Raw genomic sequence first — 19,015 nt, 5'->3', positions numbered from 1 at the left:
ATTGACAAATAAGCAACTTTAACCTTTATTACAAATTGCATGCATTGTGGATGAAATATAATAATTCATTGACTTTTAGCATGCTCTTGTATAGAATTTTGACTTAGTTGTTTACCTACTTTTTTGATAAGTAAAGCCGGTATTAGACTATCAAAGATCTCTGACAGATATACTTATCTTGACTAAAAATTTATTATTTTAAAATCAGTTTATGATAAAGAGTGTTTTTGTTTGTTACCAAATTGGGAAGAATTACAAATATGACATAATGTGGACAGGGAGTATAAGATATGAACAGTACATGGCAAAAACAGTCTCATCGCATTTTTTTAATTTTTGCAATTTAAATGTCAATTTGTTCAACACAGGAAGTGCTCAAGAATGGTATTGTTAAAACTACTAAAATCGATTTCATTAATGAAGGGAGAAGAAAGTGTAGTCAAGGCAAAAATAAGCTCATTGTGTATGAAACTGCACAAAAACGTAGGATATGTTTTTATTCCTTTTTTTCACTTTTATTATATTCCAAAATAAATGAGAAATCAATATACCTATAAATTCTTTCACTTAAGACGATACATTAGTGAAATGGCAAATAATTTTCAACTATAGGCGCAACGAAATTTTAGACTCTCTGGTATTCGGAGAACGAACGTCGAGGTGTGAATACGTCAATTTGTTTCGTGATTGCGACGGGGGTATTAATTCTTAAATCGTGTAAAGATGACTAAAAACGTTACCCATTTACTTAAAAAAGAAAACATGTCAATGAATATATTATTATTGTTACTAATAGAACAATAAACAGAACATTAAATGGACGCATGTTGGATTTATATGAAAAATTATATTTCCTTCGGCATGCTTCATTTGAATCCGCAATCCTGCAATCGGGACAGGTTGCATAAAATGTTGGTTTTCTCCGAGATGAGTTGTCATGCAACCTGTCGATTGTCCCTTGAATGCCTTCGATTGAGTTGTCGAATAGGACAGCGTCATCGGCATATTCCTGGTCACATAGCTTCACTGTGGGGGTAACAGATATGCCTCGGTCAGGTGGTATTGACTTCCGTAGTATGAAGTCATAGAGGATGATTAAGAGAAATGGAGCAAGGACACAACCCTGTCTAACTCCGGTCGTGACCCCCAAACCATTCTGTGACAATGTCACCAATTCTGACACAGCATTCGCTATTCTCGTGCAGGCATTTGATTATGGCAATGATCTTGTGGGGGATCCTGTATGCTCCCAGTATCCTCCAGAGGGAGGGGCGGTGCGGACTGTCGAAAGCCTTTTTATAATCCACAAAGCAGCAGGCCAATGGACTGTTCAACTCATGGCTCTGCTGGAGAAAATATCGAAGGTTGTGGATTTGGTCAGCACACGCTCGTCCAGGTAGATACCCAGCATGGTTTTTCCTGAGGAGATGCATTGTTGGGTCCCTTATTCTCATCAAGAGGATGTTTGCCAAAATCTTTCCCGGAACGAGTAGTGTAATGCCTCGGTAATTGTCGCAGCTAAGAGGGTCACCTTTCTTGTGAAGTGTGATGATTTCACTGTTCACCCAGTCCCTCGGACAGCGCCCTTCTTCCCACACCTTCGTCATCATATGAAGCATAGGGTGCAGGATAGCTCTCAAGCTGTAATTGAGGAATTCAGGATTTATGCAGTCTCCCCCCGGATTACATAAAAAATTACATATAAAATTTCAAAATTGGGAGGAACAATAAAAAATATATCTACTTTGTATTTTATAATAATCATAGATAAGATACCTACCCGCATAATCATGCTCTCGTTGAAGGCTATACTAAATCAATAATTTTTTTCAAGTGGGTACACACTGATAAAAAAATATAACATTCCTTAATGTTCCGCTAGCAGACCTGTCAGAAATTGATATAAACAATATATAATTGTGTGGCAGACGTGATTGAACAAGCTTTTCCTGATGTGTGCCTCATATTTGTGCAATGATACACCATGGAAGCAATTTGAACAATTAACACTTGGTGTAGGTACTTACTTTGGAGTCAACTGTAAAAAATCACCTTGTTATAAAGACTGACATTTCAGAGGAAACATAATTAGGTTTTGCACGTTATAAAATAGTGTTGACAAAAGATGTTTGACTTTGTACTTGTCTTATTTCATGTCGGTGGCTATGCAATACAATATTGTTGTAATGTGACTGAATATATTATTATTAGAAATTCACAGATCTTGAAGCTAATTTAGAAATTTAGTCTTTGCAATGCATTGCACAATAATATTTGATGGTCGATTGCTGTTGTGGGTGTGTGATTGTTGTCGTCAGATGATAGTATTTCAATTTTATTTCCTTCTCAAAATTGTGTCAGTGAGCTATGACTATGATAGTGATACAGAACCATTTTACAGTAAAAATAATGAACAATTTTAATATACTATGGTTTCGATTATCATATTGTAATTCGGATAATTGAAAAACAAAACAAAAAACTTAATACCACTGTAATAATCATATTTTATATTATCATCTTTTGAAAAAATTACCATTCATCTATCCGTTTTTTTGATGGTAATCAGGGTTTTAAAAAAAAAAAAAAAAGTGCCAGAACTCACTTCTTGCCAAACAATAAATTTACCTATTGTAAAAACGTTTAGTTTAGTGATTTCCATGGTACCCACACCCTGAAGCGGGCCCCCTACCTATCACTAAGGTTAAAGACAGTGTGATGCTCTATAGTAGCGTTTTGAAATGGTGTTTGAGGTAAAATTAAAGATATTCAGTGTATCAACAAACATTAACCAAAAAATGCAATTACACAACCACGTATTTTGAAATGTTAATATGCCCGAAGGACATTAGCACCTTAGGCGATTTTTTTACGATCAGAGCAAATTTGTGATGTGCGTTATTTAAATAAAATTATCTTGTCGATCCCCCAGGCTAATCCACAGGTCCTATCAGCCCCCCCTTTGCGAGGGCCATGGTGATTTCCAAAGTTCAGTCCAATTTCGTCTGACAAATCGTCTTGATTCCTTTTCTTATTGTTAGAGTCTATGGCCGAATGTCTTCTTCCACTGAGTCATCACCGATCAATGTATTTTGAATGATCAAAAAGTGTCAAATGTGGTCTGACGAGTTTGAAGACCAAAAGTGCCGAAACTGTTCTGGTATTCAACGAAGCTGTTATTGGGGTAATAATTAGATTCATTTGCGAAAATTCGCGTTCACATTCACTTGAAGAAAAAATTCAATGCATATATCAAACGCGATAGTTTTTCAGGATATGTCTTTTCATATGAGATGATTCAGGAAAATTAACTTGTACTATGTAATTGCGAACAATGTTTCATCTAATTACTTTTGAAACATTAAAAATACCGTGAAAAAAGGTGCCGGACGCCGTTCCGCCGTGTTACATTACAAAAAAAGCCCTGGTTGTAATAAATTCTGGATAATCGAGGTTCTATTTTATATAGCATGAACTACAGTACCCGGCATTTCTCGGATGTGATTTATGGTATTTGATATTTTTGACATGGGCATGCTTTTATTTCTTTAAAAGAGTTTATTTTGAAATATCAAATAGTGAAATGTTTGATGCTAATTATCTAGACAAGTAAATTGACAACACCCTTATTTTTTTGAATTTATATTTAGCAACTGACCATGAGGAATCTATTGGCAAAGGCTATAAATTGGTAGCAATAATGTAGTCTATAAACTGAAAGGTTTATCAATGTTGGCTTGGTAGTTTTTGAGTTATAACCTAACAAGTGGCAACGGACATTAGATAGACACTCCAATTTTATCAATTAGTATAGATTGGAGTTACATAACAGTTAAATAAAGAAACACTGATGGGTTGTGGTTGATAAAGGGTAGAAAAGCACAAGAAAATGTAGGTTTGCTGGCTTATTGATTTATCAACATAGCTACCGTCTCATTGCTGTCACTTGAAATCAAATTACCGTAATGGATCTATACCATAATATATTTATTATGAGAAACGGTTGTTGGTCATTCGCCCATTTCATTGTATCCTTGCTCTGGATTAAACACACATTGATAAAACAACAGTCTCAGAAGTTTTGCCAATTATTCAACTGCAAACGATATTAGTAATTATTGTCGCGTCCACCTATTTTTATGATACGTACTTTACATACGATATTTTATTTGGTGGTGAATTTAAAAACCGGATATGGCAAATAAATAATTTCATGAAATAAGTGTATTATCAACTATGTATAAGAAGGTTGGCTAACACTGAACCAAAGTAACCGGTGGTGATTGACCAATTTACATTTCTTTTTACAAGAAATGCTTGGCAAGTTTTGACTTGTATATTATCATAATTTCAAGGAAACTGTTTGAGCATATTAAATTTTAGTTACCTAGCAGATTGATGACTGGGCGATTTTCTCTGAATTTAATTGTCGGTTTTTGTGGCATTGAAAATACTGCAGAAAAGGAAGCCACTTGGTTTTTTCTGCCGATCTCTACACAGGAACATAATAATTAATAATTATATTCCTACGTGCTATTTTTTAATTTATGAAAAATTGAAATTGACTTCTTGAAACCACAGAATGATAATATAAATTATATTAAATTTTACCGGGTGTATGTAATTTTTACTAAATAAATGCTGAGTCAATTAATAATATGAATGATGTTGGAAATGGTCTTCAGCCACAAAATAGGGAAAAGAGTGGCTAGTGAAAATGGTATTAAATTTGCTTTTAGCTCCAAACGGGATTTAAATATTGTAGAATAATTTCAGAGAACTACTGTTATTTAGAATAATTACTATATTAGTATCCCCATGGTTAATATCACTTGAAACCAGTACCAGTACAGGTACCCCCGTTCATCGCGATCTTTATTGTGCAAAATTTGCGATTACATACTGTCAAGTAATGCATTACAGCCACGTTTTACAGCACTCACTCGCTCATAATCTTCGTCGTTAACAACTCCATGCATTGATTGTGAAGAGAAAGGGCCTTTTCAATGGTTTTAACACCTTTCGCACGGGAACAGGTGCGGAGACGTCATTTTCTAGGGACGTATGGCAGTCCATTTTCTGCAGCTCTTCATTAGTTAAGGGTTCGCCTTTTGATTTTAACAAAATCTGAATATCATCTACATCATCAACACATTCAATGGCTCCGAATATGGCTATAAGACTAATCTCTTTGATGATATTTTGAATATCATTTTAATAATTGTAGTGAACTTCAATAATTTCACTGAACAACCTTTACCAAACACCCTTCATACACGACGGGTTGAGTTCATTCCACGCTTTGTCGATGTTTCTGATAGCTTTGATAATATTAAATTGTTTCCACCCAACATGCATGGCATCTCTATCACCTCCATCAATATCTTCAATGAGAGAAGAAGAGTTAGACGATCCTTGGATGCTTTAAATCCAGAAGCAGTCTTCTCCTCTATGGAAATAAACGTACGTGTTGGCATTCATTTCCAATAGAGACCCGTCTCATCCACATTAAAAAATTTATTTGGTGGATAATTTCCCCTTTCCACAATTTCAAGTTTTAAAAAAAGATCGCGATTTAACGAATCCGCATTCGCCGGGGTGACGATGACCTGTACATCATCAGAAACAACACTTATTAATTCTGCGACAAGGTAATTTGTTTTATTGGGATGTGGTTTGAAGAGAGATTATTCCCTATGGCTATGTGTCTTTTCTGCATACAAAAGTAGTATTAGCTGCGTAGGTAATCAATAATATAATTGATCCACTGTGCCGGAAATTTTTGCTTAGGATGCAATATTGTTGCTTGTCGTATGAAATTGTATCTGTATAAAATAAACACCTACTTCACGCAGTCGGCATACGTTTCTCACAAAGAAAACCCTGCCGTTGCAATATTATTATATCATACAATTTAATGATAACATATATATAACAACGTCATTAGAATATAATTAGACACGATTTCATTCATTTTCAAATCATGCATCGGTAGTTATCTAAAACTGCTGTGTATACAACCATATTGACTCAATTTCACTTTCATACATTCGATTTACTTTTTTTTTAAAATACTAGGCTATATTGGTTTATAGTTTGCCAGATGTGTATATTTAAAGAAAAAAAAATATGAAAGAGGCCTATGAGGAGATAATTTTATTAATATACATATCATTATACTGATCCCGTTCTAATATGGATCTACAGTGTATATTAACATATTTTTTATGAGGATTGGTTTTTAGCCATTCGTTTAACCCAATGATTCTCAACCTTTTTTTTCTTTGGGCCAAATACATATATTTGTAAAGTAACGCGGGCCGCATCACTACTGGTGTGACGAAAAAAATCATGGAACCCCCCTTTTTTACAAAAAAATTTTGAGATTTTAAAAATTATGCATATTTTTAAATTAATCGTGTGCACACTTATACCAGATCTGATGTGGACCATAATGACAATCCTCTTCGGGTGTCACCATCTGTGCGTCAAAGTCGAAACGAATCTCAAGATATACGAAATTCCTCATAATAAATGTGTTTCGGGCCGCACATAAAAGCTCAAAGGGCCGCAGTTTGAGTATCGCTGTTTAACCCATCAATCTATGTATCGAAACACACAAACACCAGAGACTATTTGATTTGCTCTCCATTTTGATAATCTTCAACATTATTAGCATCAATGTATGACAACTACGCATTGAACTCTTGTCATTACTGAAAACTATCCCATATTCACTTTTGCTAGCTATCAACCTAAAGGTTGGTGGTTTAATGCTGATAGTGGACATTTTATGTTTTTAGTTTGTTTAGTTGTGACGGTTTTTCATTACACATTAACCAGATTCCCTCTACCGATAAAATTCCTGTAGCCGAACATATAAATAAGTTTACGCTACAATGATCAAAATTATCGAATATGAGTATTTTGGTCAATAACTTTTTTTTCAGTAAGGTCAAAATTTTTAATGTTATTTATGGTCAGTTGTATATGTAGCTATGTAAATTATTATTAGTATCTGTTTGTCAATCACTGCTGAACTTTTAATTACCACATTTAAATAACACGTTAATTATATATAATGGCCAAGTACTCCAAACGCGCCAGTCGCGGTGTTAGCACTAAATGAGTTAAAGACGTTGAAAAAAACTTTCTTCTATGGAGATGGAGCCTAAATGTATAAAATTGAAGCAAAATAAAGTACAAATGGTCAACTGACTAGGTTAGCTAAAAGTGATTTCGCATTGCTCAATAATATATCACAGTATAATGAAAATTCTTTTGTTTTGTATAAAATGTACACATGTTCAAATCATAAAACAGACACACAGCAGTCACAGCATAAAAAACCTCTATGAAGTAAATTTCAATGTCTGATGTATTCCAAATTTGAAATCCAGTATCCATTTCTTCTCCTTTCATGAAGATTTTTTATTTCATTTGCACTTACTGGCAGCATTTTTATTACATTGCAATTATAAAAGCAATTCAAAACAAATTTTTAAAATCTGACATTATGCTTGTGGTGTTGATAGTAAAAATTCTTTTTTTATCTAATTGATATAAATGAATGTTTTTTTTATATATTTAATATATACGTGATGTAGTCATATGTTTGTATCACGCATTGAATAAAGCCAATTGCCAAATTCATCTGGTGCTTTGCATAGGTATGCAACCATCTGCTGTTCAATATTTTCACATAGCTGTTTTATGAAGCCGATTTATCAAAAATGACAGTTTCTACCACACTGCATGCTAATGAATTACGTTGGTTTACCAGGGTAATCAGTTATTATCAGCAACAGAATTATTTTGATAACAATAAATTTTTGATAAATAGGTCATAATATTGTATTTACAATCGGTATGTAATACAAAATTGAATGCATTGTCATGGTTTTATAACCAGAATATTTCATTTAATAGAATTAAAGTGAGCACAAAGAGATTGGACTGTAATATATAGAAGCAACCTTATGAACTTTTAGTATTAGATAGAGATCTTCCATAAATGACATAATTAGCACAAAGCCTATGCAAGGTCTCTCCTTTAGGAGAATTATTTCCAGGTAAACAAACCCAGGACTATATGGCAATCAATACTGTCAGTTGATAAGATGAATTTACGTTATTGACAGTAGTCTAAACTTGTGATCGATGAATGAATGTATTTATTTCACTATGCGTGGCCTACATTGAGTAACCAACTGACGATAGCTCGCAAAATGTGACCTTTGGCAATGAATTATAATTTTGTTGGCACCGTCTCCAAATGTTTTGAATGACTAGTTCACTATTGATTTTATCTGCTGCATCCTTTGCCGTAGTATTAGAATTAGTGTTAGACACAGAAAAGATATTGTTTTTAATATTTTTATCTTACCATTTTCATAATGATACGAGGGTGGGTCAATAATTCCTTAGAAAAAAGCATTAAAACAGTTTTTATTTTTGTATTTTTTTTTTATTTCTCAACATAATCTCCTTGGAGCTCAATACACTTGGTTAGACGTTTCTCAATTTTTTTAAACCGTCAGAAAAATAAGTTTTCGGAAGGTCCTCAAAATAAGCATTTGTCCGATCGATGACTTCTTCATTTGAAAAAAAACGTTGTCCACTTAGCCATTTTTTTAAGTTTGGGAAAAGGAAAAAGTCACTGGGGGCTAAATCTGGCGAATACGGTGGGTGGTCGACCAATTCGAACTTCAATTCTTCAATTTTAGCCATTGATCGTAAACATGTGTGAACACGGGCATTGTCCTGATGAAAGAGGATTTTTTTCCTGTTTAAATGAGGCCGTTTTTCTTCAATTTTGTTTTTTAGCTGGTCCAATAAAGATGCATAATAATCCCCTGTTATTGTTTTTCCTTTTTCCAAATAGTCAACGAAAATAATTCCACGTGCATCCCAAAATACAGTAGCCATAACCTTACCAGCTGATTTTACGGTTTTCGCCTTCTTTGGACATGGTTCGCCTTTCGCAATCCACTGCTTTGACTGTTCTTTCGTCTCGGGAGTATAGTGGTGTATCCATGTTTCATCTACAGTCACAAAGCGACGAAAAAATTCATCCGGATTGCGTTGCATGAGCGACAACAGGGCTTTAGAGGCCACCAACCTATTGCGTTTATTGTCGACTGTGAGCAAACGCGGCACCCATCTTGCAGAAATTTTTTTCATGCCCAATTTGTCATGTAAAATAGAAATGACGCTACCTTTTGAGATCCCTGTAACCTCAATTATCTCACTCAACTTTAATCTTCGGTCACTTAACACCATATCGTGGATTTTATTGATCATTTCTGGTGTAGTCACCTCTACAGGACGTCCTGAGCGTGGTTCATCCTTTGTTGATGTACGACCACGTTTAAATTCATTTAACCAGTTATAAATAGTTGCAAGTGAAGGAGCAGATATGCCGTGAACTAAATCCAACTCATTTTTTATTTCCTTTGCTGTTAACCCTTTTATATTAAAATGTTTAATAACAGCTCTAAACTCAATTTTCTCCATTTTCCATTTTTCCATTTTCCACAAGCAATTTTTTTTTTTAAATGTACGAGAAACACACAACAACCCGACCAATCTGATTGAAACTTCGCAGCATACTGAATCGATAGTGCCGCTGCATGAAAACAAACCGCTTACAGTACTAGTCGCGCCACCTGTCGGCTTTTCTAAGGACTTATTGACCCACCCTCGTATTTCATATTTTTTCTGTTTTTAAAAACATACCTTTTTATTTATCATAGCCAATGTTTAGTATTTTTGTCTTTGACATTTCAAAATGATGTATATGGAAACAGCTGATAGATGCTGCATGTAGCCTTTAGATTGGCACACAAAACGCTTGTATTATTATAATCACTGGTCAGTCAGTGAATGAATCACTTTCTTAGCCTCTTCATTAGGTACTTGTAATCAAAGTATTATCAGGTAAATAATCATTTTTAATCCATACATGGGTTATGGATTGGTTGTAGCACTACCTTGGGACAGTATCCTGCAGCCACATGTACATACATATCGATCAAATAAACCATATGTGAATTATATTCAGTCACCGAGATTGTATCTAAAGTTGCCAACAATATTTAAGACAATACCGAGACATGGATTCCACTAAAGTATTATGATTCTTCAGTTAACGTTGATACTTGCGCATCCATTCTATACACAAGACTACTATCGGCGGTTATCGAGGGTAGTTTATCATATGTTTGTATTGAAATATTATAATTTTATTGTTTCAATAAGTTAGCCGTCTAAACAGTCAAAACTGTCTATCTCACTCTAAAATTTAGCAGAGCCAAGAGAGGTGCTGTTAAAACATAGCATTTATTGTAACAATTACAACTAACTTATTGTAATTGTTACAATAAGTGCTAATACTTTGATACAATAATATGATAAATTACTCTCGATAGCTGCCGATAGTGGCTGATAGCAGTCTTGTATTACGCAGATTATTTTTAAATGCTAGAGTAATTTATCTTATTTCTTCGAAGGTCCAATTTCAAACAGTCTAGAATGTAGCGGCACCTCCCAGACTTGCGCGCAGATTAATGTGACTCTTCGATCAACGACATCTGCCACCCTATTTCGTCGATTGTGTTGCTTTTGTTAGTTATGCCTTGAAAAATTTTAAACACTCACATGTTGGGTGGTGGGTTTACGGGATCCTCTACAAGGCCTAACTCGGCCAAAACGGGATTTTTGGCAATCGTAATTGTAACTCATAACCGACAAATCAGATGTGCAAAATGTTAACCTGTGGCTGCAGTGGGCGGCGAGATGATTATTCACGCTTTTAGCGTATTTACCTGTGTTTTTCGATTAGAATGAGATTATTGTCGGCTACAAAAGCTTTGGTTCTTTGGACTGGTGCCAAAATTTCAAACCTTAACAAATTATGATTAATGTCTATTCATGCAGACCGGGCCACTGGCCGCATGTTATTAGTCTAGTGATTTATAAATGAGACAGACATATAGGTGACAAAAGATTTTAAAATTTATTATTCCACCCACATTTTTTCAAGTTTCACATCAATTCTTACTACATTCTTTCAAACAAATTTCCTGATAGAGGCTTAATGCTTTACCAATTGGCAAATAATATATTTTATATCTGATACAATTTAGATGAGATCATTCGTATGAGTTGTTTTGGTCGAATTGCATTAAAAATTTCTACTTAAAAGTGTATTTAAACAATTACTGGTAATATTATGATGACCTTGGTATTTCCAGATGAGTGCCTCTCAAGGATTTATAATGTGTTTTTTTGATCGTTTTTCATGCAGTTTTCTACATTTTGTTGCTGGCTGATAATTATTTACTCTTTTTTGGGGCCTATTGGATAAAAATAAGTTTTTTACTTTTACTTTTTGACTACAAAGTGAATAAATTCCTAATATACTTGGTAATTTTATGAGTCAAGCCAGCGGTCATTGTTATATTCGTCATCATTGACACTATTAGTTTAATGTGGGTCTTGACCGCCTCCAGGTGATGTCTGCATTGCATACGGCCCCGAAGGCCCTCCTCAATATCTACCTTTCAAAGATACCCAGCCCAGTAGTCCGGTTTTTGTATAGCTTTATTTTTAAGTTATTTTTTTGTTTCTTTTTCTTGTCTGATGTTATTTTCAGAAGTGTTATATATGAGTACTGTCTTAATTTTTACGGATGTATTGTTTGTTGTTTCCAGAATGGGCTTTCGACGAAGAACGCGCCACAGCTCTTCTCCTGTCACCTTTGGAACGGTTCATCTGCGGCGGGGAGGAGCCGGAGCAGGCTCTGCAGCGGTTGGCGCAGTTGGACAAGCCGCCCTCCATATGCGGCCGAGTCTTCAAACTTGGAGAGCCCGCTTACAGCTGCAGAGAATGCGGTGAGACGCCCATAATATTTTATATTCAGATATTATTTAAGCAGACTGTTCAACTAGTTTGACTTTAACAAGAGGTAGCCTTATGAAATTTTAGTATTAAAACACTTGATGAGATTTTTAGTTTTATGAATATTTTGTTAATTGGTGAATTGCGGCTTATTGATAGTAGCTGTCTTTGTTTTCATTTTTCGATTTGACATATTCGAGATTATTTATTTAAATATTCTCCTAATATCTTGGCAATATCTGCACAATTTCTGCTGAATCCATGAACTTGCCTAATATGTAATAATAATAATAATTTATGGAATTGACTCTTTCGTGTTGAAATCAAAATTAACTGCCGATAAAAAAAAATGCTGATAGTAGTGAAGTTTGTTACAAGTTAAATGAATTTCAGTTAATTTAAACAGTAGACCAAGAGTCTTTTTTGTTAGCTTCATTTTCATATATTTGGGCCCTGGCTTATATATATTTTATATATTATATATTATTGTTTTGGGGCTGCTCCATCTGATGATTTTAATTCCAATACGTATTGTGTTTTATCATTTATTATATTGCGTTGTATCTGTTGTTTTTAGGTATGGACAACACGTGCGTACTCTGTGTGGACTGCTTTAAGAGATCTCCTCACCGTCACCACAAATACAAGATGGGCACTTCCAATGGTGGAGGTTGCTGCGATTGTGGCGACACTGAGGCCTGGAGAAGTGAACCATTTTGCGAATTGCATGTCGTACGTACTCCTCCTCCGTTCAGTCAATTATGTTTTTTTATAAAGATTGGTTGTTAGCTTAGCTATTCGCCCAACCTTTTGGATCCTTGCAGTGGATCAAACACACGTTGAAAAATTACCTATTGGATTGAATTTGTAACTCACGGCTTCAGAGACAGGGACGACTCGACCAACTGGACGACTATCGCTGTATTGAAATGAAAATTTATTTTACTCACTCTTTAGGAAACATAATGCTTCATTATTTGAATGAAGTAAAAATCATTAGTGATATTTTTTGATGTAGGTATGTAACCATTCCAAATTCAAAATGCAATTTTTTAATAGGTAGGTACAGACCTACAAACTTATCTAAAGAATGGGATGGGGTAGCCACTGTCGAAAACTACCCAATCAGGACTCGTAACTGGACAAAATCTGACATTCGAATGAAATTTTCAAAATGGTGTTTTATGGTAGTTCGTAGTTCCATTTTTGGCCATTCTACAGATAAGTTTGTAGGTCTGTTGTCATTTTATACAAAATTTAAAAAAAGAAACAAATGAATGTCGTAGATACTGTCACTTGCATACTATCTTGTATTTATTATTTGTTTATTACTCTTTCAGGTTGGTACACTGCCACAAGAAGAGCCCCAGGGGCTGCCTGAAGAGTTGAGCGCTAGAACTAAAGAGGTATTTTTGGCTGCACTCAGCTACTGTTATCAGCTACTCACTCTGGAACATTCACCGGGCCTCCCTAACGATCTCAGGTTTGGGACATGTATTTTTATGAAAATTACTAACTAGTTAGAATGTATAGCATGGGCTCCAAACCCATGGGTCACTACCCTCAGCGTCAGAGGGACTTTTCTATGGGGTTAAAATGGAGGTCAACTAAATTGTAAATAAAGATGACTATATGGATTCAATGTCAAAATTAATTCTTTACAACGTTTTTATTAGGTCGTATTCTTGTTTGTCCGGTGGTTGTTTATCCAGTACAAATCTTGCAATCGATTTTTAACTAACTTCCCGACTAGCTAGACATTTGAAACTTTTAGAATATATCAGAACACGATGCCAATGCATTCTTTTAATACTTTTAGCCATCTTTAAGTAGAATTGAATTCATTTTCAGTTAATTCTGTTTTGTATGAAAAGTTATTTCGACACCATTATTGGTTGCTAGGGGTCTGGGATCCTAGCAACTAAATTATTAATATATACGTGCGTTACTATGGAAATCAATATGAAATGTCAAAATAACATTTCAGTATTTCTATCAAGTACAATCTTTTTTGATCTAATCTTGAAGCTAGTCAAGTCAAGTTTATATGATTCAACAGAAAATTTAAAAACGTTGTATATAAAAAGTTCTTTTCATCTTAATTTTTATCTAATTATTCATACTACAATATGAACCGCTTTTGGACGGAATTCCATATTTAAATTTATTTGAATTGTGTATGTGGATTTATGTGAACTCAAATTTGGCAGCGGGTCGCACTTGTCTATTATCAAAAGGGATTGAGATTTGAGAAATATTGGGAACCCATGGCGCAGTGTCCCTTTTCTGTCACGCAGTAAAGAATGTCAATGTTTATCTACCTTTTTCTTAATTGAAACTAACTTGGCAACATAAATTTGTAGTACGTAATTGTATCATAATATTATGTAAAACATTTATCTAACCACATAATATTAATAAAACCACATTTGTTTTTTTTTTAAATATGAAATAATATTAATTGTCATTAATCCTGTCATTAGTAGTAAATTTTCATCTTATCCTTGTTCCGTAATTATTGTTTATCAATATTCAAATTAAAAATTCTATTGTAAATTTTATTATCATATTTAAAAAAATAAATATTGTCATAATACTGATGCAAACTAACAGCTGTTCCAAAAAAATGTATACACACTTTAATTGAAAATTAACCTTATTTTTCAATTGTATTTAGGTGCAACTTGCATCGTTATTATCTGTGTGTAATTCGAGTGCTTAAAGTCAGACAACGTTATCTACAAAAAAGTGTTTTTTTTTTTTTTTGAGATAACGTTATTTTACATTTACGGCTAGATGATAGTCAAACAGCGTTATGTCAATCTTTTCTAATTTCTTATTAAATCGTCAGTAAAGTTTAATGCTAACTACATTAGTTACCCTTGTTTTCATATTTTTTTTAAACTATCCCTATAAATTTTAACATCATCATAAGCAAGATAAATGTACAATACACAATAAATTATAAAATATTAACATTAGGTTTTAAATAAACATTTCCCTTGTTAAGTTACAAGAATCTAAAATAACGATTTTTGGCTCTCCTGTAAAGTTGCACTTTTGTAGATAGTGTTGTTTGACACTAAGCCCTCGAATTATACCAATGTATTATTTGAATAATAATTGATACATATTATCTTTTCAAAAATGTCGATTAAAAATTACTCATAATAGTAATAAACATTATCATCATCAGTGGCTTAACAACCCATGGTCTCCTCTGACAACTTCCTCCACCTCCCCCTATCCTTGGTTAGTATCTTCCAGGTGTCTGCACCAGACGCCCTAGCATCTTTATTGACACTGTCCTACTGCAGTAATAAATACAGTGAAACCTCGATTTTACATTTAGGAATTGGTTTGGAGCATATGATGTTAATGTTTCTTTTGGAGAATGTTCCTTTTCTCGTGAACCAACAATGTTTTTTTTTACTGACTGTGACATTAGATATTTGGACAAAAAAACAATAAAAAAATATGCAATCGCATTGTGTAACATTGGTCTCGGGCAATACAGACATGTCTATAAATATAATTGCACACATGCATCCGGAATTCATTTCAATGCATTGAATTGAATGTGTTCAAATACAAATAAATTGGATTTTGAATATTTCAAACGTAAATTGCGAGAAATAAGGAATTTTATGTAGGTACTAAAATAAAACAGGACTGCAGGAACTACATGCAAGTATACAGTGGGAAAACGTGGATTCCGGGCATGTGAAATATGTAACGACTGCAAGTCCACCATGGCTGAGCGGCTTACGCATCGTCTTATAATGTCGTGGGTCCCAAGTTCAAATGCAGGGTCTGGCAAATACACATATTGGTGTCAGTATGGACCCAATAGGTTGAGTGAGTGGCTAACATCCTTTTCTCATAAAGAAAAAACAAAAATCTGTTGATACAAATCTCCACTCTGCGGAGGCCCATATGATCTTAGGATCGGACATAATTACCAACATAATTATTAATTAAATAAATTGTATACACCGTGTGTGAGTATTTTCTGTCAAAGAGTAATGACGCATTTGTGTTTTATATCAGAAAGAAATGACCCCATGCATACGTATACGTAAATTATCTTTTTATTCTTTTTTTATATTCTGCTGCCCTATTTTAGAGGTGACTTATTTTTCTCTCAGGAAGCATGTAATCACTCGGTGGACATGTGATCATCACTTTCTCTCACATGTGCTAATAGCTAATAATAATACTTACTCTATAGTTACTAATAGTAGGTAAACGATAATAAAAAATAAATATGCATAACTTACTGTCTATTTACATGAAATGCAATCTCAGTTGACCGACATTGTTATCCTTTAAGTATGTCTAGAATTACTGGTAACTAGGTCATTGTAGAAAATGTTGATTACAACAGAAGTTAATTATTTTTAATTGTTTTATACTAGATAATAAAGAAAAATCTTGTTTATATTTACAGATTAAAAGACAATGAACAGGATCCATTGAGAATTTTAGACCAGCCTGATAGTTACTGCACTGTCCTATATAATGATGAAACACATACATTCGAACAGGTAGGTGACAAAAATAAATTAAAAACCTCGTTAAAACGAATTCCATGGGACCAAGAATCGAAAAAAAATTCGTTATTACGAAATATGAAATGTATGGGGAAAAATATTAAAATTTTGATTATCATTAATTTCGTTTCTGATCATAGATGTGCCTACTGAATTGGGTCATAAAATGTCAGGATTATTTGTATTACCTTCATAGTAATTTTTGATGTTTTAAGAAAAGTCTGTCACAATTATTTTCAATGACTGGCTCATGAAATAGTGTACTTTATTACGATTTATTGAATATTTTTATGTGCCAGGACTCTGAAATCATTTCGAATTAAAAGTATGGGTTTATATGAAAATAATGTTCAAGGGACTTTTTTTAGGGAAAATTTCGAATTACGGCGAATTTTGAATTATCAGTATTCTTGCTAACGAGGATTTACTGTCATCATATTCATAAAACAATTTTGCGCGATGTGTGAATTGTGTGATTACATAAAATAAGCGTAACAATGTTACATTGCCAAATATCGGCTTACTTTTGTTTCATTGATACATACTTGTAATTTTTTTATTTGTGAGTGAGAGAGAATGATTGTACGCATGTGATTCCATTCATGGCGATTTGTGGAATGTGGCCTGAATCAAAACAAGTGTTGGACAAAATAATATTAAAAATTGATTTCAATATAACGAATTCGCACTCTTCGGGGTATGATGAATGAGGGTTATATGTACTTTTAAATTTTATATTTGTTTTAGGTTATAGCAACGCTGACACGCGTCATAAAGTGTACTCAACGCGACGCAGTGGAATATGTGACGAATATAGACAGGGAGGGACGCGCCGTTGTAAAATGCTCCACCTTCCAACACTGCAATGAACTGAAAACAGAAATAGAAAAGTAATTACATATATACATTCTTTATTTTATGTAAAATTCACTATTCTATGCTTGGCGGTGACAAACTTTTGACATGTACAGACGAAATGAATATTAGTAGCACGATTTAGATTTTTTTCAAGTGCCATAGATATGCATCGTGACCATGATTAGCCCTGTAAACAATAAAAGAGGAAGAACATCATAATATGTTGAAAATCGTTGAGTCTATATTTTGTAGTTCTTTTATAGCAGGCAATTTGAGCTGTAAAATCAGATTGCATTATTCTTTCTCCATATTTTCATATCCAATACCAAAACATATAAATTTGAAGCAATTGCGTTTCAATAGTGTCCTGTGTCGATATCAATCGGACGATATAATAGACAAATAATCGGGGATTGCTAAACATTACCATTGAGACTATTCGTAACAAAAGTTACGATCTCTTCACTATTCATAAATTAAGAGACCTTCACAGAAAAGTTTCCCTCAATATTGTAATTTTATTTTCGCTAACGAGCCGCAGTTTGCCGTCGTCTCTTTAACACTATCGGTAAATTTATGACTCGGTGCCTAACATTCTAATATTATAGTTTGTATTCTTTCAGATTCACAGCCCGACATGGGAACAGAAGTTTAAAAGTCCTAGTGGTACATACGCATGTCGTTGCGCATCAAATTTTTGCTATGAAACTACTTCAATGGTGAGTTCAGTGCAATGTAATATCTGTTAACTTTTTAAACCTGAATTTTTGTAGGAAATAAAAATGCCTTTCTGTTTTTTAAATTGTATGTATTTCTACCAAATTGAGCCGTCTACATCTTTCTGATGATAGATTTTAGTAATTTTTGGAAAAGTTTACTAAATATTATAATAATTGAGTTTTAAATTTACAATTCAATTCGTATTAAAATCATATGGAATACCCGCAATCCTAACCCTGATATAAGGTAGATTTTTAATCTTTGCTTTATAAAGCAATTTGTATTATTTTCTTTAGCGTGTCAAAGATAATTTTTCAGTACATATTTTGTGTTTAATTGCATGTCTCATAATTTCATGATTAGATAATGTCTAATACCTATCACAGTCCCAAGTTGAAGGTTTTTAAATATTAACTCCCAATTGAATAAATAGGATAAATCTTCAAGTTAGACTTATCTTCACGAGAATGCGGTACTTTTGACGTTTACGCAAGCGACACGAGAATGTATAATCACAATAATTTTATTATTCAATTTCCTAGGATGCAATCGTTTGTAGCGAATGCGGAAGGATTCCGAAAGGTTCTGAGCGCTGCCGCCCTTTTCAACCGACCCAAAGAGATGACGGTGGCGGAAGGAGTACTCCTCAGAGATTGCCAGATGTGGAAAGCGGCGCGTGCCGCCTGGCATCGACTGCTCATCGCCGGGATGCTCATGGACTATGACACCAAGAAATCGCTCTCTACTGTTTTCACCAAGCATTATGGTATGGGAAATAGTTTGAAAAGAAATATCTAGTACCTACTCGCTCATTGAGAAACTGCAACATTGTTCCTGGCCAAACAATGCCTATAATAATTATTCCGAAATCTCTGGGATAGTACACGAATTTCTCATTTAAACGCCACTTTGTTGATTTTTTAACACTTTCACATCGATTTATGCACTCCTGAATATACCTAAAGAAACTGACATTTTCAGAG

General features: G+C 33.9%; 1 protein-coding gene across 2 annotated transcripts in view; it reads left to right on the top strand.

Moving 5' to 3' along the window:
- The window catches only part of LOC147078080 (E3 ubiquitin-protein ligase UBR1-like), a 62,610-nt gene that overhangs the window by 13,297 nt on the left and 30,298 nt on the right, over positions 1-19,015 (top strand). For both annotated transcript variants that reach the window (XM_085961188.1, XM_085961189.1), the window contains exons 4-10: positions 11,715-11,894; positions 12,479-12,633; positions 13,242-13,384; positions 16,352-16,448; positions 17,202-17,344; positions 17,936-18,031; positions 18,575-18,798. In XM_085961188.1, coding sequence (XP_085817314.1) covers positions 11,715-11,894; positions 12,479-12,633; positions 13,242-13,384; positions 16,352-16,448; positions 17,202-17,344; positions 17,936-18,031; positions 18,575-18,798 — 1,038 coding nt within the window. The remainder of the gene's footprint in view (positions 1-11,714; positions 11,895-12,478; positions 12,634-13,241; positions 13,385-16,351; positions 16,449-17,201; positions 17,345-17,935; positions 18,032-18,574; positions 18,799-19,015) is intronic.

Source organism: Rhyacophila brunnea, unplaced genomic scaffold (genome assembly GCF_057557595.1).
Source record: "Rhyacophila brunnea isolate RB1 unplaced genomic scaffold, BYU_Rbru_1.0 scaffold_12, whole genome shotgun sequence".
Taxonomy (NCBI): Eukaryota; Metazoa; Arthropoda; class Insecta; order Trichoptera; family Rhyacophilidae; genus Rhyacophila; species Rhyacophila brunnea.
Note: the sequence above shows the minus strand (reverse complement) of the source record. Positions and strands in the feature narration are given on the sequence as shown.